The sequence below is a fragment of the Sinohyriopsis cumingii genome, chromosome 7 (genome assembly GCF_028554795.1).
Source record: "Sinohyriopsis cumingii isolate HCF-2022 chromosome 7, ASM2855479v2, whole genome shotgun sequence".
Classification (NCBI taxonomy): domain Eukaryota; kingdom Metazoa; phylum Mollusca; class Bivalvia; order Unionida; family Unionidae; genus Sinohyriopsis; species Sinohyriopsis cumingii.
In genome coordinates, this window is record NC_142967.1 from 136,501,120 (window position 1) to 136,524,284 (window position 23,165).

Below are 23,165 nucleotides of genomic sequence, written 5' to 3' on the forward strand. Positions count from 1 at the left end.
CTTGAAATTAGAAAAACATTAAAAAAATAAAAAACATGCTGAGAATATTCAGGTAGGAAATATTATTAGGTCTTTAAGTTTGTTCTTGCAGTCGAAATAAGTGAGTTTTGAGAGCCCTTTTGAATGTGATCACTGTGACTTTGTGTCCAAGTTCAGTGGGCAATTCATTCCACGTTGCTGGGCCCTGGTATGCAAAAGAACACTGTCCATATGACTTTGTATTCATAGTGGGAATAATGAGTATACGATTGTCAGAAGAGGCTTATATATATATATATATATATATATATATATATATATATATATATATATATATATATATATATATATATATATATGCGTTTCAATACTGATGACTAATGCGTAATGCGCCGGAAGACCCGGATCTATGTTGATCGTATTACTGATTACTCTTAAGAAGCTGTACAGCTCTAGATTTGCCAGTCTGATGCCAGATCTGAGTCTATTTAGTTTGCAGTTGTGCTCGACTTAGAAAGCGAGTACATACAAGTAGTTCATTTACTTTATTGGCTTTTCTAAGAATGCTGTATAAAGACACTGTTTTTGGATACATGTTGAAAAGGAAGTGTAAGCTATTTTAGCATAAACAACAAACAAATACAGCTGTATCATTTACATTTATTGTGAAATGTGTATACGAATAGAGGAATAATCAAAGAGAAACAGTATATACAAACAATTTACATTTTCAAGAAATATTATGAAATGAAACTGCAAGGATTCAGAATTGTTTGCAACATCGCACATTCTTACATTCATCAGCACATCTACATATTCATCTGAACCAATTCTCACAATCTGTGTGCGTTTACTTGTCTTTTTCTCTGAAGGGTTGTTTCAGACTTCCTGAACCTTTTGTAATGGTACAATTGGGTTTGTAATGGTACAACTGGGAGCAAATGTTTAGACTTTTAATCATGACAATTTTTTTGTATAAAGATTTGTGCTTAATAACACAATACATGTCTTTGCCGGAGATGTATTTCATGTTCTAAAGTTACATTCGAACGATTTACAAGGGTCATCACCAATTCTTGATATAACCAAGAGACCGTAAAACTATGACACGACATGTAAAGTGAACATTTTAAACATTTTAAAGATCTCACCCCACCCCAAGCACCATGCTATCCAAACTATTTTTTCCTACCACTATAAATAATACCAAGTTATGAGATTAAAACGTTTCTGAATGGTTCTGAGTATCTAAAATATTACGTAAATCGGCTTTTTCAATGAAAGTTACCTACAAGTGTGAGCTTACCGTCACAGGGATATTGTTGAAGTTCAATGAGTGCAAGGTACAAATAGAAGTCTTTTGTTTTTGTTAAACCCCATCTGTACCGACTAAAAATGTTGTACACTAACTAGGCAGGCTTGTCATTATCTTGGGGATATGATGTGTTTAATATATTAAATCTCTTGCAACAATAATGTGCAATGTTTTGTGTACGATCCGGAAACACATCGTACTTTAATTGAATTTTTACTGAAAGTAAATAATAAAATCAGATCGAGATTGCGCCCATTATGATATTCCTTCAGTATGCAAGAACATAACTAGTCAGACTCTTACATATGTTTTGTTGAATAGACTTCAGAAAGGAGAGTCAACCCACACAATACATAAGGTAAGAAACTTGACACAAGTACGACCGAAGACTATTTTACAAATTTTGATTGTACCTTGTGTGACGTAGTACCCATTTTCATAGTACCTTGTGTGACGAAACAACCCATGTTTGTAAATCTGCATTCAATGATCCAATGAGCGAATATAAATCCAAATTGTTTCTAAGCTGCAGGACTGTTTTAAGAGGTGAGGCATTGTAATTAAGCAACGTTTACTCAAAATGTGGTGGATTAAATTAAAGATCTTGATAAAACTGGATCCAGCGAACAAAACCACCGAGTCCTTCTTTATTGTCCTCAACCAATCGTATCACACTTCTTCTTTCTGGGTATGAGAAAAAGCTTGCAAGTAGCTTCCCGTGGGTCGGTGGTTCTTATTGTTTTTCTAGTTCCTCCTCCACAGGTTATACTGGCCGCCATGAATTAACATATCTTGCGCTGAGACATGGCGTTAAATCCCAAAACAACCACAACTTAGCTTCAGCTTAGTACGTGACAGTTCAAGGAACATAGTGGTTTGCAATATTATCTCGAAACGAAGAATAAACAATATGGAGATGACTATGTGACTATAAGTACTTCCGGTGTATTTTTCTCTGTTATATATATATATATATATATATATATATATATATATATATATATATATATATATATATATATATATATATATATATTTCAAGAGAGGTATTATTATTTCAGAATCGAGGGGTACAAATTGTGGAGGTGGTTATGAGGGATACAAATTGTGGAAGTGGTTATAAGTACTTTGGTCTAGTTTATATATATATATATATATATATATATATATATATATATATATATATATATATATATATATATATATATATATGTAGCTAATTATTTCAAAATTGTGGAGATTGCTATTAGTAGTTCCTTTCTATTTTCTTGTTGTCGTTGTTGTTGTTCTTGTTATACGTGGAGCGTATAACTAGGATAGAAAACTAACCAATGACTAATTCTAAGCATAAATTAATAAATATAGTCACAAATGATACATATTAATGTTATGATCTTTCACAATGAGAGAGAGAGAGAGAGAATGATAAAAGTAATAATCATAATACCACAAGTTATTCATATTGATAATCTTACATTTTGTCATAGGCATACCAAATATTAGACAGAAATATTTTTGATAGACGTACAAACTGATGATGGAATTATCCGTTTACATGTATACATACTGTATGTACCCGCTTATAAATAAGACGAGTCCAAATGCAAACTGCATAATGCGCCGGCAGATCGGGGTCAGTGCAGTTTGTTACGAGTAATAAGTAGAACAGACAATGTAGAACGTGATCTGTCGACATATTATGGGACGATAGATCAGGTATATATTGTATTGTTGTTGATCTAGTTATAAGCGACATACATACATACATACATACATACATACATACATACATACAGTGTTATATAAAAAGGACATAAACTGGCCGTATTGAAGATAAAATTGATTGGTTTAATGAGCTAGGAAAGATAAAGGAACCGTTCTATATAAATAGCATATTTTTGAAAATAATTTATTATACAAGTGATAATGGGACTCTGTGTAAATCTTCTATCTGAAGAAATCTCGGAAAATGAGTTTGTCAACACTAAAAGGAAGATGCCCGCGGCTACCAGGATTTGTCCCTATATTTGTCCTTATATTTAAATTTTTCGAAACTGGGTTTAGCTCAAAGGAAAAAAAAAAAAAAACCACAACATCGGTTAAGTACCAGATTCTGATATGGGTACAAACCAGTGCCTGATTACCCACTAGACACCCTAAACAAGTGCCTAGGTCACCAGCCCCAAAGGGGCGCCAGAAACAATTCATATAAATTGTTGATGATCAAATTAAATGAATTATATATGACCATTTCGATCTGCATGAACGAGTATTTTTATTTGGAATGATAGCAACAATGGTATTTTCTTTTTTACTTTTAATAATATTTTTTAGTTTCACATTTTGTAGGATGGGGTGGCACCATAATATTTTCAGTGCTTAAGGCTCTGTAATGCCCTAATCCCAATGCCTTAATCCGGCACTGGCATAAACTGTAACTATGTGTGCCCGTTGTACATGTTTAAAAACATTTTCATTATTGTACGGAGACATAATATATAAAATCATGATGGCAGATATTCCCGCTGTTTTTACCAGTGTCACGTAATATTAACGGAAATTTCCCAAACAACCATCAAACCGGAAAATGTCTGTTTTTTTATCATCGTCCTGCAACGTAGTGCATCGTGACTTTGAACTACAGTGGCGTCTCTAGATAAGATGGCCGTTGTGAGACTGGAGCGCGAAAGGGATCTGTCGTCTTTGTTTCCGAATTTTGCGCCCTTGTAGGATTTTCTGAGCCCAGATCTTCATTGCCCCGCGAATATCTTATTAACTCGACGTATTTAGTTGGATCGTCATCCACACCCATGGAAGACTGACGGCAAAATGTCTATAAAAAAAGAATCAAAGGTATAGTGTACTTACGACACGCTTTTTAAAGCGTTTCCTGAAAAAAAGTTTCATTAAACATAAAAAAGGCACAGGTAATAGCAGTAACAAACATTTTAAGTAGTCTTAAAACAATCATTGTAAAAATGTTAGTTTTAAGAGTTAATATCACAGAATTTGAAAGAAAAGAAATTGGCAGCCAATGTTTATAGTCCCATCTCTTCAACATCCCACCTGCAACACCCATGGTGAAAATGAGTTTGAGATAAATTGCTTCCAGCTGCAAGTAGTAAAGAGCATTGCTTACCAAAATTTGTGGAAATAGAGTGATTGGTCAACACAAAGCACACCTTCAGAAGACGTTGCACTTAAATCATTCAATAACTACGTGACTAGTTCCACTAGCAAAGTCAATGCATTCTAATGAAAATCGAAGTATAAAAGTGATGTTCAATGTCAGATAGCAACCATAATATTTTGCAGAATCTTGCTGAAATTCGTCAAAAATTGCAAGACTATAGTAGAAGTAACATGGGTCATGCATGCACACTTACTCATTTTAAATTAAATATAAATTGTTCTTTTAAAATTATACACTAATTTTCTTTAACAAAAGTCTATTTAATTCTGATTATTAAATGATCTGCACCTTAACTGTCACCAAGAAACTTCCAGATGGAAAAAAAAATCGATTGATATGGACTTTTACAATAGTGGCCATATAGTAAACTTGGGTCAAAATAAAAGGGTAGTACGAATTTGTTTATCAAAATGAGTAGCTTTCTATGTGACATCACAGCGAGCGACATTCAATCCGGATTGTACATTTAAGTTTATTTCGTTCAAAAATGTATACGTACTATAACATTGATTTTGCCGTATGCACCTCTCGGGGCGTCTAAGTAATGACCTTCCATAGGAATTTGGATGTATACGAGAACCAAATGATGTGAATACTTGCCACTTAAATGTATGCAGAATCAGATTCTAAAAAAATGACACCCATTACTGAAATAGTCGGTGTTGAGAATGCATATACGACCCGTGTGACTTGTGTCACAGTTAAATCACAAATTTATTTTAAACGTGAGTTGGAAAGGGTGGTAACTCTAACTCTTACGACAGTTTGGGGAACAGAGTTGTGCATTTTTAAAATGACGACCGCAATATGCATGAAGTTTCACATCAGTCCAGAGAGATTAGCTGAGGTCAAACGATTCTAGTATAAACTACAGTATAAACTACATTTAGTCACAAAAGGAGCAATAACTTCGACTAAAATGGAGGACAATCAGTGGCCATGATAAACATTCTTAGATGATGACACAGTCTGATTAAAAGTAAGATCACAGTCCTACGTAAGACTGTCGGTACTTGATTTCAGTCAGATTGGCAGGGGTGTAGTTCTATCGGAACACGTGCGCATACAGTCCTTTCCTTTTTTTGAGCGTTCTCTTCCTTTTATGCGCTCGCTATTGCCTCCCAGCATCTAATATCTAAGTAACCTGCGTTCCCTCACTTCTTTATTGTGTTCTGTCAAATCTTTGTTTAGCACTATACCACTGCAGATTGGATGCAGGAACGGCCTTAGCAATCGCGGGGCCCAACTTGGATCATTTTAGCCGGGGCCCCTGTAAGCACAGCATTTGGAAATAAACATTTAAATAAGTTTTATATGATATTGAACTTAAAATTTTCTTCTATCGCTTTTAATTTACTTTCCTTATTTAGATATATTTACAAAATTACTAACGCGCGGGGCACTTGTGAGCTCGGTGTCCTATTGGGCAAAATCGGTTCAGTAAACCCAAGGCCGGCCTTGATTGGATGACGCCCATAATGCGTACCAGGTTTCACAGCGATCCACTGAACACTCCTATCCAACTCTCAAATTCAACACAAAAATTACTTTAATGACCATGCAGAACAAGGCTGATTTCATCTGTCAAACAGCCTCTCCTGGCATCGACCTTGTTTACTAAAGTCATATTAGAGTAACTTGCAATTATACATGTGGTTTTACAGTAAAAGTGTGAGGAGCCGTGGTTATTATTGGAAGCTTATATCCCTCAACCTGACCGCCAGGGTTCGCGCGTGAAAGTAAGACGGCGATCCTCTTAAACATGTGCCGATATTTAATGCCTTTCTGTCAATTATAATTCTTTTTAACAGAAACGTGAGCAAACACTAATGCATGAACTATGACTTCTTTTTATCTTTCCTATTTATCAACACACGTGTGGTGTACATAATGCATCGACTGCATGCTTTCGACGGTATATTGTTTGTATAGCTGGTGAACGTTTGTTCATATGGACATGCGTAAAAAGGGATGTCTTCTACTATGATAAATTGTCAAAAAAATATGGTAATGAAATTTAAACTCGAAATTCGATTCATGTGTAATTTAGAGGGACTTCTACCGTCTCTATCTTCATATACCTGCGAAGACTAAAATGGATTAATGATTAATTTCTTTATTAGTAAAACATGCGGCAAAACAATTATTTATACAAACCAATTCCTCATCCACCTGAGAAAATCTAGAGTACGTCTTTTTGACCGGAACAGCAGTATGATATTCATATTGATGATGATTATGCCGACTTTTGGCCATCTTTGCCTTTTTCCGCTTGTGCAGACAGATAACAATTCCGGCTACTACAGTAAGTGTGAAAACGAGGCAGAACATGACCAGAGTTCCCTGATTAGTTTCCGACATTCTGGTACTGGGAGTCACACGGGCTTCTATAAAAAAAGAAAAAAAAAAAAAAAAAAAAAAACAAACAACAAAAAACAAAAAACAAAACGACAGAAAGAACATTAACAAGGTTTTCCTATGCGAGTGGACATTTACCATGTTATTACCGCGCATGCACGTATCGGCGAAGAGCATAATTCTTCGGAAAAAGAAATGACGCATAGTGTAAAAACATTACATTTGCATGGCATCCGGTGTTAAAACGCTCAGGCAGACAAAGAAATTATTTAAAAGGTATAACAATATTGGTATACCTAAGCTTTGGTAAATTCCGCACCGAGCTAATAAAAAAAAAATGAATACACATTTTGTAACTAATATTATATGCCAGCTGCCTACACATTCCCAGTTTTCTCAAACATTCGTGAACATTTAGCACGGCTGGTCGAAACCTTCCTGTGCCGATACATACTGGTTTGGCGTTTTAGAATAAATAAATTTCAGGCTTGATTGCAGTAATAAAGAGAAACTCTACAAGTAACTTCCATTAACGCTAATAATTCGGCATTGTGATGCCTTTATATAAATAAAACATACCCATTTGAAAAAGTAAGGCAAGTATAAAGGCACACATATGTAACGCAAGGGAAGGTGAAAGAATTATATCATTTGTTTCAACAAGAGAAGATATACCACAGGCCAACCATTATTAATGTCTGTCTATAAGGGATTTGTCTAACTCGTAATCCAAGTGTTAAGAGTTTTCTACTTGCCCATTCCAGCTCCAGTCAGCTGCCTCGTTGTTTCTACTTTGCTTAATGCTATAATCTATAATGTGTTAAAAGTACGGTTAAAGACCAAACAACCAATCAACAAAAATCTTCAGTGAATATAAAGAAACTGGGTATTAAAATCCATACAGAGAAACCCCAACAGCATAAACCAATGTCATATGTAGCTTCATTAGGAGGGAGGATTTGAGTTTTGCGGTTTTGTCCGTTTAACATCTCTTTTCAGAACATGGTACGCTTATACATGGCGGACAGTATATTTGTTGGAGAAAGAATCCGAGAAAAACACCGGGAATAACCATCGCCTCTGTGGAAGCTACTTGCAAGCTTTCTCACATACTGAGACTCGAACCCAAGCGGACAAAGTTGAGAAATTCAGAATCATGGAACATTCAGGATTTACATAACTTTAATCCATTCTCAAGACTGCTGATTCTCACTGACCTAGATTTACTGTAAGGTGTCCTGTCTGATTTTTGAGGATTATCTGGCTCAGCTTGACTATTTTGCTTCACAAGTTTTGAGAATACTTGTACTGGAGAGCCAACGCAGCTCATTGCCTTGGAAAGGACACACCTGTTGCAAATAATGAGATACAGCGTCAAAGCCAACGTAGCTCATTGTCATGGAACGGATACAACTGTTGAAAATAATGAGATACAGTGTCAAAGCCAACGCAACGCATTGTCATGCAACGGATACAGCTGTTGAAAATAATGAGATACAGTGTCAAAGCCAACGCAACCCATTGCCATGGAAAGGACATAACTGATGAAAATAATGAAATACAATTTCAAAGACACCACAGTTGCAATCCAAATGGCATAATACTCAATATTTTGAAATATCAGAGCAGGCATTTAGCATTTGTTTTTGGTCATAAGTACTGATTCCAGAGAACTACTTTCTAAGGATATGTACAAGTTTGTAGATTTAGAACTTGTCAAGCATGACGCTACACATGATACCATTTTAGCGTATTTTGGCATAAATTTATCCATCTAGCTTTTACATAGAATTTACTATATATGGCTACTTTCATTATTTTAGGTATTCTGACTGTCAATGCATTTTTTTCTAAAATTAATACTATTTGGAGAACTCTGTCAGAGAGAGAGAGAGAGAGAGAGAGAGAGAGAGAGAACTTAACTGCTGATATATTACTAGTATATCTTATAAAGAGGAAATATCACCCCCATTGCTTCCGTAAAATCATCAACATTTCGATAGAACCCATGGCTTGACTTCCTCCCTCCACACACATACACACACACACACACACACACACTTATGTTTCGTTCCTATTTTTGTCCCGTCGTTTCTCACAGCTATCAAGCCAAAATTTCCATTTTTGTGAAAGCGTCACATTGTTATGTGGCGTCATAGGGATTTTTTCACGAATGCTCGAGGAAACCGTGAAGATATTGGCAAATAAGAAAAAAAACTTAAAAAAGTGCATTTCTTTCATGGATGAGATTCAGTTGCTGAAAATTATTTCCTGACGGTGTGATGGAGAATCATGAAAGAAACGGAAAATAAATCTATGCAATTTGTGACGAACTTTTTGTTATGCATGTACTTTGCGTCAGTAAGTATGAAATGGGAGGTAACTCATTTTGTATTAATGTCGATAACTCGTCTTATACGTGCTTGCATCGCGCATAGGTAGTACGTCATCACTCTCTTGAAAACTGTAATTTAGCTATGTTCTTGGTTTTTCTTTTAAATGACAATATGATCAAATGATTATGAAGATGACAATGTTGACGGAAGTTATGGTGTGGCAGTAGCTTTGGTTTTTGATGCGATAACGAATCTCATTGTCATTATTATTATAATTCTTTTCTTCTTCTTCTTCTTCTTATTATTATTACTATTATTATTATTAGTATTAGTATCACTGTCGTTTTTGTTGTTGTTGGTATGTTATGAGAAAAAAACTTTAGAGTATTAATGTAAATCATGGAAGCTGCGAGTTTCATTTGATAGATTCTATGTATACATTTCTCTTCATATACAAGGCATATGCTTTGCACGAAGAAACACGATTTATGACTTTATCGCGCAATGTATGTCACTGTGTCGAATGGGGCGTTGCCAAACACCAGTTTCCTTCCTGTACGTCATGTAAAGCATGACAAGTATAATGTTTTAGTGGGGAGAACATACTTACTATTAAGAAGATATGTTGTACTGCCTTTGCTCGTGGTCAACATCATCGCTTAAATCTGGATGACTAAGAGAAATACAATTATATATATATATATATATATATATATATATATATATATATATATATATATATATATATATATATATATATATAGTAGTATTTACTCATACAAATGTATGTACGTGTAAATACTAAATTTTAGTGTAATCGGCAGTCAAATCTTGAAAATGGTTTTTGAATATACATACATATATATTGTCAATATGTCTCTTGTTCTATATATCCTTTTTTATTTATCCATCAAAACAGAATGACATTAACTTGTTATAATTACTTTCTTGAAAAACCTGCTCTCTTTAAACGCATACTAATACTACAACTGCTGATGAGTAATTGATCGGGAAAGTAATTGATAGATATAACAAAAAGAACCCCTAGTAGTTACTTTTAAAATGGGAATGTACAAGTTGTAAATGTGCATTGCTTAAATATCTTTGTACCTACCTCTATAATTCTGCGTCTGATAGAAATCGCTCCAAGTAAAATTCTTTTAGGTATATATTCAGTGCAGAATATCACAATAACGGATTTGTATATGAAGCCGGTCGTGTAAGGAAGAAGATAAGTCGAAGTGACACTTATCACATGTCAAGTGGTAAGTGGTTTAAACAATGTTTTTCTCTTCACCATAATCGTTGTCGACTTAAGGAAACATGGAGCTGGTGATGGTTGGGGATTTCGATCGACTTCCCAAAAGAGAGAGCAGTAAAAATCTAACCTTACATGCTCTCTTAGACTTTATTCTCCTTCGCCTCTAAGGCTAGGAGAAATAGAAATGGCCAGCATCCGGTTGTCCGTCCATCAGAGCACAAACGTGCGAACACATGCACTTACTGTACACATTGTTTGTTTGATTTCAAACAAATCTGCTGTGAAGATACAACTAGACAACAACTCGGACAGGTTCAATAACGATGACATCTAGTCAGCAGTTTTAAGAGTTATTGCCCTTGATTGGCGTGGAATTAATTTTCGATCTTGTCAAGATTGCAACAATTGCACGTAGTATTTAATTCAGTCAAATTCAGTGCGAATCTTTATCGTAGGAAGATTTACAAAGAGTTCAGCGATGAAGAGTTTTTGACTATTTCTAAAAGAGTTATGGCACTTGATCCACTTTGTGTAAGCATTTATCTGATTTGAGAAACATTCTTGCATTCATAATTGTTTATTCGTTTGTTTGATTTCAATCAATTTTCTTTGAAGCTTTACCTCCATAAGGTCTCAAGTAAGGTCGACAAGGAGTGGGTTCTAACTATTGCTTCGAGAGTTATATCCCTAGAAGAACATTACTATTGCTTAGCAACACTAGTAGTATATGGGGGATATGTTAGCGACAATGGAAAATAGATTACACACACACACACACACACACACACACACACACCCTTGGGAACGTTTAGCGCCAAGACTTTTCAGATTAGCCTGGGGACGTTTGGCGACAAAGGGAATTGAACATGGAGAATATTGGGACTGTACAGCGACAAGAGAAAGACGGGTTACTGTATATAATAGCGGGTAGCGGGTATGTTCAGCTAGTTCATAAACTATACCAATTAAACACACCTCGTCAACACGACGTCCCTTCAGTCTCATCTTCCCGTCAAATTGATTCGTGCCTCGTAGGGCATCCGTCGCGAAAAAATCCATAAATACGTGCTCGTGTATTAGAAGCCAGTCTTACAATGGTTTATGGTGACAGAACGTCAATTATTGGAAGGCATCATTCACATTCCACATCAAACCAAACGCTTTTTTAAGAGAAACAAAGTAGCCTTGATGCAACTGGCCGATCCTCGCATTGACACTCAAACCAAAAGGCAAATCATTTTCAAATCTGAAAGTAGCGGTTCACTTGGAGGTGTCATCATTCGCTTCCTCTTAAAATGGGATCCAAATGCCCCCAAAGGTCTCCCCAAGAAAGAAGCTGCTCCCCCCAAAAAGACATACGGACCTAAAAGAAAAAGAAAAGTGGTGTAAAGACCAGGTCACAGCAAAAGAGAAAGAAAAGCCTACAGATAAAGGAAAAAAAAAGCTCACAGAAAGGACACCCACCCCCATAAAAGCTTCTTACCGCAAGAAGCAACGACCTACAGCGACGGTGACAGCGTCTCCAGTAGCCTCAGGTTCTTCCACTTCTCCGTTGTTGGTGATGTCTGCGAAAACTCAGTTTGACAACTGTTCTTCCCCATTTGATGAAACAACGGAAACCTACGTCAACAAAAACTTTCCTCCATCCTCCTCTTTAGCAGCAGTGGCAGCTGCTCACAATGTACCTGACCCAAAATCAAAGTCCAAGAGAGATCAGGCATATTGTAGAGTTTACTGGATATGTCCAAGCAGGAACTGTTCCTATTTAGTCCGTTGCGAACCCATCCAAGACGTGTGACGCCTGTCATCAAGTTGATACGACCTAAAAACAATCCGTGCCGACGCATTCCAGTATAAAAATGACCTGCGGTAAAGGATGGAGATCAGTGTTTGTTTTGCTCCTGAGTCAAAAAGATGTCCCCTAAAAGAAGTGCACATCACTCTCTAACTAAAAAAGGAAAGAAAAGAAAAGGACTGCCTCTTCGTTTAGCCAAACATTCGGACATGTTGTCAGTTCTGTCCAAAGCTACTTCAACCATATGAAAACAACTCATTCAAACAGCCTCCAAAGATGTCATCGATACCAAGAGCGAAAGTTGTCTGAATGTCTTGAAAGGAGCGATGCCTTTGTCTAAACACAGGAAAGAATGCTTAGCCAAACATCGACAAGTTCTGCGGCAGATGGTCCAAAAGAATATACCCATCCATCAAAAAACGCGGAGAATTGTTGTAATACCTCTTGTCAAATAAATAGCGGGGGCCATGCTGGGGGGACTTTTGGGATGTGTTTTACCCATGGGTCCAAGACAAAAAGACCAAAAGATAAAAGGGACCTCTGGAGTGAAAAGATCTCAGACGTGACCTATGGAATCGAATGAAGGGACTAAAACGGGCTTTAGTGCCTTACAACCGATGCATGGAATGCCATTGTTAGCAAGAACAACGGACATCGCATTTGCCTCCGAATCCTCATTTGAACGAGATGTCCCAGTTGCAACACGAATTGCAATCGTTGATGGATCATTGCGACTTGTCCAAAACAGAAAAAACACAAAGGTACGGTCAACTATTGCAACGACTGCAACTCTTTCACAAGATCACTGTAGAAGAAACATCTCAACCGACTCTGGAAGATTTTAAGACCCTGATGAAAAGTATACCACCACTACCCCCGGTGACCAAGACGTTTCCAAATTTGCCTGGGTCGTGCCATTGACTTTAACAGTGAGTTAGTGCGAACCTTAAAACTAGTGTTAAAACAAAGTGGTCGTCACCATCTTCCATGGGGAACCGACAAATGCAACGAGTTTCTGAACCAAGCTTTCCAAAAAGAATTCAAGAAACGTGACATTCATTTTTTTACCACCGAGAATGCGAAAAGAAACCAAAGCCAGCATCGTGGAATGTTTTCAACGCACCTTGAAAGAACGCATGTGGAAATATTTTACGCATCAACACACTCCCATATACATCGACGTCTTGGCGCACTTTGTCCAGGCGTACAACCAATCTTACCATCGAAGCATCGGATGTGCCCCCCCCCCCAAGAAATGACTCCCGACAAAAGTGCCTGCTTTTGAAAGCCTTTTTTGTACTTTCCCGACGATAACTGTCCCCATAAAAGGTGGAGTGCTGGCAGAAGGAAAAATTGGTGTGCATTGGCAAAACCAAACGCACTTTCGACAAAGGTTACTTATCGAACTGGACCACCGAACTGTTTTGTGTCACTGAACGAGTACGTAGCCATCATCCCATTGTTTATTAATTGGAAGACATGAACGGGGAAGTGTTAAAAGGAACGTTTTACTTGCCCGAATTACAACGTGTGACAAAATATGAAGACGAAGTGTACGAAATCGAAAGCATTCTCGAACGAAAAACCCGAAAAGTGGGAAAACGATGTGTCAAAGAAGTCAAAGTACGTTGGATAGGATATTCACCCAGTTTTGATTCTTGGATCGACGCTTCGCAAGTTATCGACTATAAAAAGAAGTGACCATCATGTCCTTCAACACAGCCTCAGCTGCTACTACGACCGCGACCAAACCTTTACCCAGTTCTTCTCTGCAAGATCTACAAAAGCAACCCTTGTGGGTATGGTGTGGAGAACGTGTGCCTAAAGCGCAAATCTTCTTTTTCTGCCATATCATTGTGGTGTATTGTGTCATCGGTGCTGCTATTGCCAATTTGAGTTTGCAACAAGGAGACAAACAATTGAGGACCATTTTACTGAGCAGTTGCGTCGGTTACCTTCTTCCCGTCCTTCCCTGAAATACTCCTCGAACGGGAACAACGGGAGTCTTGCGTCCAACAACAACGGGAGTCTTAAGTCCAACATCAGCCACCACACCAGCAGGTCACAACCCCAAACAACAACATTTTGGGCGGAGACACTCTTCTGACTTCCAGTGACCCCACGGACAGCATAATTCTGGAATTATGAACAACAATAACCAATTTTACTTAACGTTACCCAGTGACTGTTCCTTGGAGGTGTTTGTCAGCAATATTTTGTGTTGTTACACGGCCAAGTCCATCCAACTGGACCACGAAGCCCATTGGGAAGTGGCTTTGGTGGAAATGATTTAGCCTACAAAATTAAGACATTGCTGAAATTCAAAACACTTTCCAAGTCGAAATCCTAAAGGTCCAATTGCAAGAAGAGATTAATAAAATCGGGTTTTCATGTGACACAAAGTAAGCAAGCAATCCGTTATTAAGCATCTATACTGTGAAAATTCCGCCAGGCTATTATTTTAGCGGTGAACATTTGTTGGACAATATTGCTGATAGGCTCGAGGCAGCGTTTGGCAAAGCCCTAAACAGAGTCAAAAAAGTGTTACGATTGAGCACAATAAAGTGGCTCGTCGCCTACTGGTAAAATTTTAGAATACTGAAACGTTGTTCATCGGGTTTAATGGTAGTTTCTTAACATTTTGGGTGGACATCCACAGTTGGTAGCACATAATTTGAGCCCGAAGATCAACAGTAATATGAATTTTTACAGGGCTCTTGGATCCCCTGTAGAACTGAACGAATGACTCAGTTTGATCTTTGTAGTAGTCCGATGTGGTGGAGTATAACGTGATTGTACACACCTCCGTACCGTTACTGCGTGTCATTCCTTTCAAAGGTAATTCTACCACGGCCACTGACGAGGAAGGTGGAAACACCTATCACGTTTACCGAGAATTTGTACATTCTCAACAATTTCGACACTGACAACATTGCTCTGGGACAAAATATTCCATTCTTTTATGGGAATGTCACGGTGAAGCTCCATTTTAGAAAACGATTCTCTAACGAGTTGTAAGTCATATATCCGGTCTACCGAGGAGTCCATCGACAGCGAGGACATGGTTTATGAGATGTTTAAAATTGGCCTTTCGTTCGGGGGCCCCTGTTTTGAAACCGGTGGTGACACAAGGATTGCAAGCCTTGAAAGATACCGCATTGAAATACTGCAAAGAACTTATTCAAAATGACATCATCGACAAACACAACCTTAACGAAGCTTTCTTGAGAGCAGGCAAAAATGTCTTGCTTCAAACGGGTAAAGAGATTTTGGGTCGGCGAGAAACTCCTATGAATGCCCTGGACGGTGCCGAGTCAGGCCTTCCTGCTTCCCTGACGCCACAAGAAGGCCGAGGCAGAAACATACGACGAAGACATCTTCCAGAGGACTTAACATCCCCAGAGCTAGAAAGACTAAGAAAAGAAGAACTGTCCGAGACTTACACGTTTTTGATGATTAAAAGAATCACACAGAAAGAAAGTAAATGATGCACCGAGAGTCTTGCACCTGTTCGAAGTCGGAACTGGATCTGCTTGCCATACCACTCACCATGATGACGATGCATGAATCCCAATGGGTCGAATTTCACCCTATCTCCTCTTTGACGGCCTCCGTTCCCATCAAGTTTGAAATCAAAGGATAGCCCGAAGATTACATCGATCGGAACAGCAGTTACTTGTACCTGAATGTTAAAGTGAACAAAACGGATGGTAGCTATCTTAATGCCGATGAGACAGTAGCTCCTGTCAACAGTTTCATGCATTCCTTGTTCAGCGAAGTGGATTAGTACTTTAATAGTAAACTGGTCAGAAGCAGCTTGAATACTTACCCTTATCGAGCGTATCTGGAAAATCTCTTGATGTATGGAAAAGAAGCCAAAAAACACCCATCTGGATGCTTGCGCGGCATGGAAACCTGACACAGCGGTCAAGTTTGATGAGGTGGCAGATAAAGATTACACCAATAATGGATTCAAAGCACGTCAAAAAAGAATTGCTGGAAGCCGAAGTTTAGAACTGATGGACTGATTGCATTTGGACATGTGATTACAGGAGAAGTATTTGCTGAACCGCGGAGATGTTCGCCTGAGACTCAATCTCAGCACTACAGTGTTCCATGTGATGGCTGGTGTTGCCGATTACGAAACCATCATCAAGGAAGCCAGACTCTTTGTGCGACGCGTGGATGTGTTAACTGAAATGGGAAACGACATCAGTCACACTTTGAGCAGAACGACCGCCAAGTATCCGATACGAATGGAAGTGAAAACCTTCACCATTGCGAATGGACTCCGATCCATGATCGATGATCATCTGTTCCAAGGACAGTTACCCAAGCAATTAATCAATAGTATCGTTAGCAATTCAGCCTTCAATGGAGCGCGTAATGACAGTCCTTTAGAGTTTCAGCACTACGAGGTGTCCAAGATGGAAGTCAGTCGCGATGGCAAGACCTTGTGTACCAGACCCTTTGAACCTGACTTAAGTGCCAAGATGAATTACTTGAGGTCGTACTTATCCCTGTATGAAGAGACCGGACAGTTAGGAACCAACACCAGTCATGGCATTACGTACGAAGATTATGCAGGAGGCTACGCTTTGTGGGCTTCTAATTTCACTCCAGACCAAGGCAGCAACGAGGGACATTTTTATCCTATAAAATCCGGTCAGATTCGTGTGGAACTTCAGTTTGCCAAAGCTCTACCTGAGACGGTGAACGTCATCCTGTATGTCAAATTCGATAATACGATAGAAGCACAGTTTGCGAAAAGTCATTCTAGACTATTAGAAGCAATGGAAGACTGTAACCCCTCTTTGAATGGTGGAGAATCTATGGAAATGGAATGTAAAATACCGTGAAAGTAGAACCCAAAGACAAAGACGAAGAGGACATAGTAATGAAGTCCAGATGGCCAGAACAAGAACAATATTTAGTCTCCTGTTTTGCCAAATTCCTGGCAGAAAAAACATACGGAATTGATCAAGAAAGATTGCTATGGATGTCAATACGATCACGATAAATGTCTGATGCTGAGTCAAGACTAAAAATTGGACGAATATCTGGACGAAGCTTGGAGTCTCATCTCGGAAGAAGCCGTGTTGCATCACTGGTATAAAGACTTGCTTGATCATTCCTCTCCTCCATTCATTGCCTTAGAAGTCCATCACATCGACGCCCTCTTGTCTCAGAGTGTTGAGACGAAGCAAAGAAATGGTTAGTTGTCAGACATTTTCAAGCAAAAAGTCAGGATTGAATTGACGAATTTATGAATTTAGAGCATTTAGTGAATTGTTTTGATCGTAACTCTTCTAGAAACGATCATAAAGTAGACAGATAGTTTTGTGACCATTATGATTATATTTTGTCTTTAGCTAGGAAAAGTAGTGTACGTCAATGGCCCAATGACTTCCATCAGTGGCAGTCTAGCTTAGCTTCACAACGTTGTCAACCTTATCCAAAATAGATTGTTGTTTGAAAAATGTTTGTTTGTTTCTTTGAAAAAATGTTTCATGGTTAATTGTTGGTTGTTAGTTATTTGAATAAAAAAGGTTGTGTTTTGAAAAATGTGTCAATTTTTATCATTATACTTGCTCTTTGACATTTCTTTATGCCTCACTCTAAAATTAACTATCATAGCGTTCCGATCCAACAAAATTTGTAGGGATGTTTTCTATGGCGTCCGCGTTTGAACCATATAAAGCGAAGCAATCTGCAGTCTGACTATCCATTGTTGAACCCTCGACCTATGAAGATGCTTCTAATTTAGCTAAACTGAACGAAGCCTACGTGAATTTGCATCGTGTCAGGCAGAGCCTGATGCCCATGGACTAAAGAGATAGAAAATGTCAGAATGATGAAAGTGGTCGAAGCCCTGATAGGAGAGGTCTTCAGAGAGGAAATCAAGAAAGAAATAAAAGTGTGGACGGTGAAGAACAGACTTCAGAAGCAGAGAGAGCAACAGCAGCAACAGTAACAACGGGCACCAGACAGAGGATTTGTGAACTGCCGTGTAGACAAGAAAGAGTTCTCCTTTTATTTCCGAAGGAGCAGGCGCTATCCAGTGGGAAAGCCTGCCGACAGACGGGGGCGCAATCTTAGACGATAAAAGATTGCCATAACTTTCCATCTGCAAAAACGTCCCTTTTCAGGGCTACCCCAATACTCTAGAAAAGAGATACTAATTCAATTGCCAATTTTATGTTAGTAAGTTTAAAAAATAGAACTGTGTTTATAAGCACTTAGTTTCTTTGTTTTATGTCAAAAAGACGTGTGTCTATCCACACTTCCTGGCCGTAGCTTGTCAAATAGTCTCTGTGTTTGTGTTTGTAAATAGCGTATTTTAGTAAAATGAAAGTGAGTGTTTCTTTTAGGTCCAAGCGTTTTATATTTGTTTTGGGTGATATGGGTCTTGTACGTTTTGGTATCAGGGGGATATTTTCCTTCACATTCGTGCTTGACAAATATAAAGGGGAGTGCTCGTCAGTATGGCTACCCATCGTTGATTAATCAACTGTAAAAAACAGCAGAATCACAAAACTCTTGGAACTCCAAATGCACCTGGAGTATGACAGGCGCCTCCTGGACGAACTGGCTATGGAGGCAATTGCAGAAAGTGCGAGAATAGAAGAGGAGGAGGAGGAGAGGAAAAAAAGAAAGAGAAGGAAGAAAGAATTTTGCATTACCTCATGCTGAGACCTCTATGTGAGGTAAAGCCTGAGGTGACGACGCCTACACCACTACAATCAGCACGAAAACCAGCACCACAACGAAAACAACGTCAGCTATAGCCGCCAGTACCAGAGCCAGAGATAAGGAGAACTCATCATCTCCCACTGCAAAATATAAGACAGAGGGAAGTCTACACTATCCCACAAAGTGAAGACTAGGATGATGAGGACAGTCCCCCCCCCCATTGCGGTCCCAATAACAAATGCAAATTGGGATCAGGACTGGAGTATACGTTGCGTATGAGGGGGCCAGGCCTGGGAGATGCCAGCATTAGCCAGGTGTATTTAAAGTTCCAAAACAAGTCCTTCTCAGGGCTAACCAAATCTCTAGAAGAGAGACTATTCAAGTTGCCAATTTCACTGAGTAGTGTGATTATAAACTCCGAGTCACTCCTTTACTGATGTGATTGGGTATGTGTGTCTTTGTATGCGCTCGCGTACGTTTGTGTGGATAGTAGAGTGTGTGTTTGTATGAGTGCACGTACGTTTGTGTGGATAGTAGATATGGTGGTTTTATTTTCTCCTTCCTGTGCGTGGATAGTAGATTTTGTTTTTTTTCATATTATATTTTCGGTTTGTATGAGTTCGCGTACGTTTGTGTGAATAGTAGATATTGTGGGTTTTTTCTCCTTCCCGTTTGTGGACAGTAGATTTTGGGGTTATTTCATAGTATATTTTGGGTTTATATGCGTTCGCGTACATTTGTGTGGATAGTAGATATTGTGGGTTTTTTCTCCTTCCCGTGTGTGGATAGTAGATATTGGAGTTTTCATTAGTATATTGTGGGGCATGTATGCGTTCGATTACGTTTGTGTGGATAGTAGATATTTTGATTTTTTTCTCCTTCCCGTGTGTGGATAGTATTTATTGGGGTTTTTGATAGTATATTTGTTTTTTATTATCCTTCCCTTCTGTGTAGATAGTAGATAATATGTTTTTCTTTACGTCCGTGCTTGACAAACATAAAGGGATGCTGAGAGCCTTGAATGAAAATATAGACAAATAAGATGAAAATAAGAAAAGGAAAAAAGGCTATGAGGAGAATGAGAAAGAGGAGAAGAAAGAAAAGAAGAAAAATGTGGGAGAGCAAAAACAGAAGTTGGTGGAGGAAAAGAAGAAAATAGTTTATGAACTAGCTAAACTTACCCACTACCAGCTACCCGCTGAATAACTGAACTTATCTGCCGCCCGCTACCAACTGACTAGCTGAACTTACCCGCTACCCTATACATCAACCCAACTTTCTCTTGTCGCTATACAGTCCCAATATTCCCCATGTTCCCCTTGTCGCTAAACGTTCCCAGGGTGATCTGAAAAGTATTGCCGCTAAACGTTCTCAAGGGGTCTGTAATGTAGTTTTCCATTGTCGCTAAAGTATCCCCATATACTACTAACATTCGCATCAAAGAAGTTTAGTTAGATTCCAACCAAGTCGCTAGCAGAACATGAATTCAGCAAGATCATGGATAATTCTGATGATCAATATTTTTCTATAATATTCAGCATTGTTCAAGACTTGGATTAACTTACAATTAATATCCCACTGGCATCTGAACACTCGCGCATTCACATTTTATTTTATTTCAGCTAAATTTGATGTTAAGCTTTATCTACATATATAGCATCATTAGTGGCATCATTGTTTTGTGATGTTTGCTTAGTCGTGATGGAATATGAACTTGTGTGTGCGAGCAAGGCAATGGGTACCGTTTATCCGCGGACCTGGGGTCGAGTCTCCGTAGAGTACGAATTCAAACTTCTCTAACCTGTATGATAGCATGATTTGTATTAAAATTAATTATGCATACTATTATCAAGCATTCTCCTATAGACTCTAGGGTTAGCATTTTCCGTTGAAAATTTAAGTATTCAGATTTTTGAAAGCTGAATTTCTGTTGGCTAATTCAAAGGTCACCAGAACATGACCCTTAAGCGGTCTTCGTCAGAACTCCGATTAGGACAGCGGAGATGTGTTTTTAATCAGACTGATTGTTCACCATCCCACTTTCTTGTTCTGGCAATTTTCTCACCCTTCCTATAAAATGGACGTTATCTTGTGATTTGTATCTTATTAAACTTGGTGCACATTAATACAAAGCAGACACTATAGTTCTTGTTAAATGTTAATCAATTGAATCAGGTACGCGTAGATAGCGCCCCACCCCATTCCTCTCCCCAAAAATGAACTCAGAACAGCAAAAACGTTTCCTAAAGTAAGATTTTTTAAACCGTAGGATGGTTAAAATTATGCCCTTGAAACACTTAAAATACAGGAACGACTCGGGGCTACGCCCCACGCCGGGGATGGGTGGTAATCAAACAGACGCACTGCTTACCTTTACAATGTCTTCCATTAACGCAATTCCTAGATCCGTCCCCGCTGAATTATATCAAGGGAAGGGAAAGTCTATCGTTAGTATGAGTAATGTGACATGTACTTAGCTCATACAGACTGTTAAACGCTCTCTGAAAACTAAACAATTCTTTATCTCCTTTTGTGTATTTCCTATATAACTACCAAAAATTCACCTTTAGCTTTTGGAGGGTTGAATATAATTGTTATTACACACACACACACACACACACACACACTGCATTAGTATTGAAGATTATGAAATCTGTAATGTCTCACTACAGATTAAAATCCACGAATGTTTCATTTCCGGATTGTACTATGTAAATAAAGACGGCCTCTCCTTCAACGTTACGTTTTCTTTAAAGACAAAACCAACTATCAAACAAGTTTGCTTCCGTTGATTAGTTACGCGATGCATCATACCATTATGCTGAATGGTATTATAAAAAAAACCAACAAAATCATCAACAGGAGCAACAAGAATATCAATAATAATAATAATAATAATAATAATAATAATAATAATGTGTTACCGGCAAAAAGCGGAAGGAAGTGGAAGTTTATTACATGCAAGGCCTGTCAGCACTAAATGGAGTCTCCTGCCTTCATTGGTCGATATCATGAATTGTATAGCTCGAAAATATGTGTCGTTCATGGTATGTACTACGAAGGCGAAGGATACAGGTTGGATATAACCAAGAAATAATGTGTTCGAACACTCTAAAAAAGCAGAATTATTTTTTCAATATGACCGTACTGTTAGAAAATTCTGTCCAACCTAGTTTTCCATAAATAGTATGAATCTAAATGAAACGCAGCGTCATGTTCTGTTTATCTACTGTGTGTCTTTTTTTGTTGCTTCTTTTTGTTTTTAAATAGTGGAAATGATGTTCCAACTTCACGTTGATGCGGTTTACAACCGGTAAGATATAAATGCATAACATATTTTATTAAATTAAAAAATAGTAAAATATATCATAATATATCGTAAATCTAAACTGATCTCTCGGTACGGATCTGTGACCAATTTAATCTGACAGGAATCGTTTAATAGTCAGACAATTGGAAGGGATTATATATATATAGTTTCTTCACCGATCTTTCAAAGTAAGTCCCGAGTCAATGGCTGTATGCTGATCATCAAACGCATTGTTTCTCTTATATACTTTGCTATGCTACCCAGTAGTTTTCCGTAAAAGCTTAGTCAGTAGAAGCTAGGGTTTTGAATCCAAGGTAGCGGGTTCAGTACCCGCCCAGGTCATGCAGAGTCGTCTGCCTCGGTTTTCTTGGGATAGGCAAATAGTTCCAATTTCCACAACATGATATAGCCAGTAATGTGGTTATATTGCAGTAAATAAAGTAAAGAACAAACAGACCTCTGCCCATGTAACACATTATGGGGGGTTTTAAGTGTTGTTTTTGTTGTTGTTACGACTGTAGCTCTTAAATTATGCAACAGAAAGAAGCGAACAAACAGGTTTGGTAAAATCAAAGGACGATATATTTCCCTAAAATACACAGTGAAAATTTAAAAAACAAAACAATTACAATATTTTGAATTAAATCTTGAATAATCCTAAATGTTATATCACAAGTCCAAAAGTATAGAATAATCCGAATTAATTCCAGTAATCTTGAATGTCCTGATGTACCACAATGATGAAATCAAGAATGTGTTTGGATTAGTTCTCAATAGTACCATAGTAGTATTTTAGTCGAAAAAGTCAATGAGAACTTCGTAATTCCAATGATTAATTTAAACATATAATTTATCTCAAATTATATCTGAACACAACAACTCTGATCACAGAATCCCCAACACTGATATTAAACATGAAATAATA

General features: G+C 38.0%; 1 protein-coding gene across 2 annotated transcripts; it reads right to left on the reverse strand.

Moving 5' to 3' along the window:
- Nucleotides 1-623: 623 nt before the first annotated feature.
- On the reverse strand, nucleotides 624-21,382 carry LOC149796207 (uncharacterized). Of its 2 annotated transcripts, none has more exons than XM_089966157.1 (4): nucleotides 21,302-21,382; nucleotides 9,792-9,854; nucleotides 6,645-6,874; nucleotides 624-4,127 (listed from the first exon to the last, which is right to left on the reverse strand). In XM_089966157.1, exons 2-4 carry the CDS (start codon nucleotides 9,835-9,837, stop codon nucleotides 3,933-3,935), a joined length of 471 nt encoding a protein of 156 aa, XP_089822283.1. In that variant the 5' UTR covers nucleotides 9,838-9,854; nucleotides 21,302-21,382; the 3' UTR covers nucleotides 624-3,932. The 2 variants fall into 2 exon arrangements, with proteins under 2 accessions (XP_089822283.1, XP_089822282.1); XM_089966156.1 differs by lacking the exon at nucleotides 21,302-21,382 and adding an exon at nucleotides 10,296-10,698.
- Nucleotides 21,383-23,165: the final 1,783 nt, after the last annotated feature.

Bases quoted from the DNA above. Each gene is read 5' to 3' on its own strand.
- LOC149796207 (XM_089966157.1), bottom strand. From the start codon at position 9,837: ATGATGTTGACCACGAGCAAAGGCAGTACAACATATCTTCTTAATA. The intron at 6,875-9,791 runs GTAAGTATGTTC...CTTTTTTTATAG, and splicing joins TACAACATATCTTCTTAATA to AAGCCCGTGTGACTCCCAGT. The intron at 4,128-6,644 runs GTTTGTATAAAT...CTTTTTTTATAG, and splicing joins CTCAGGTGGATGAGGAATTG to ACATTTTGCCGTCAGTCTTC.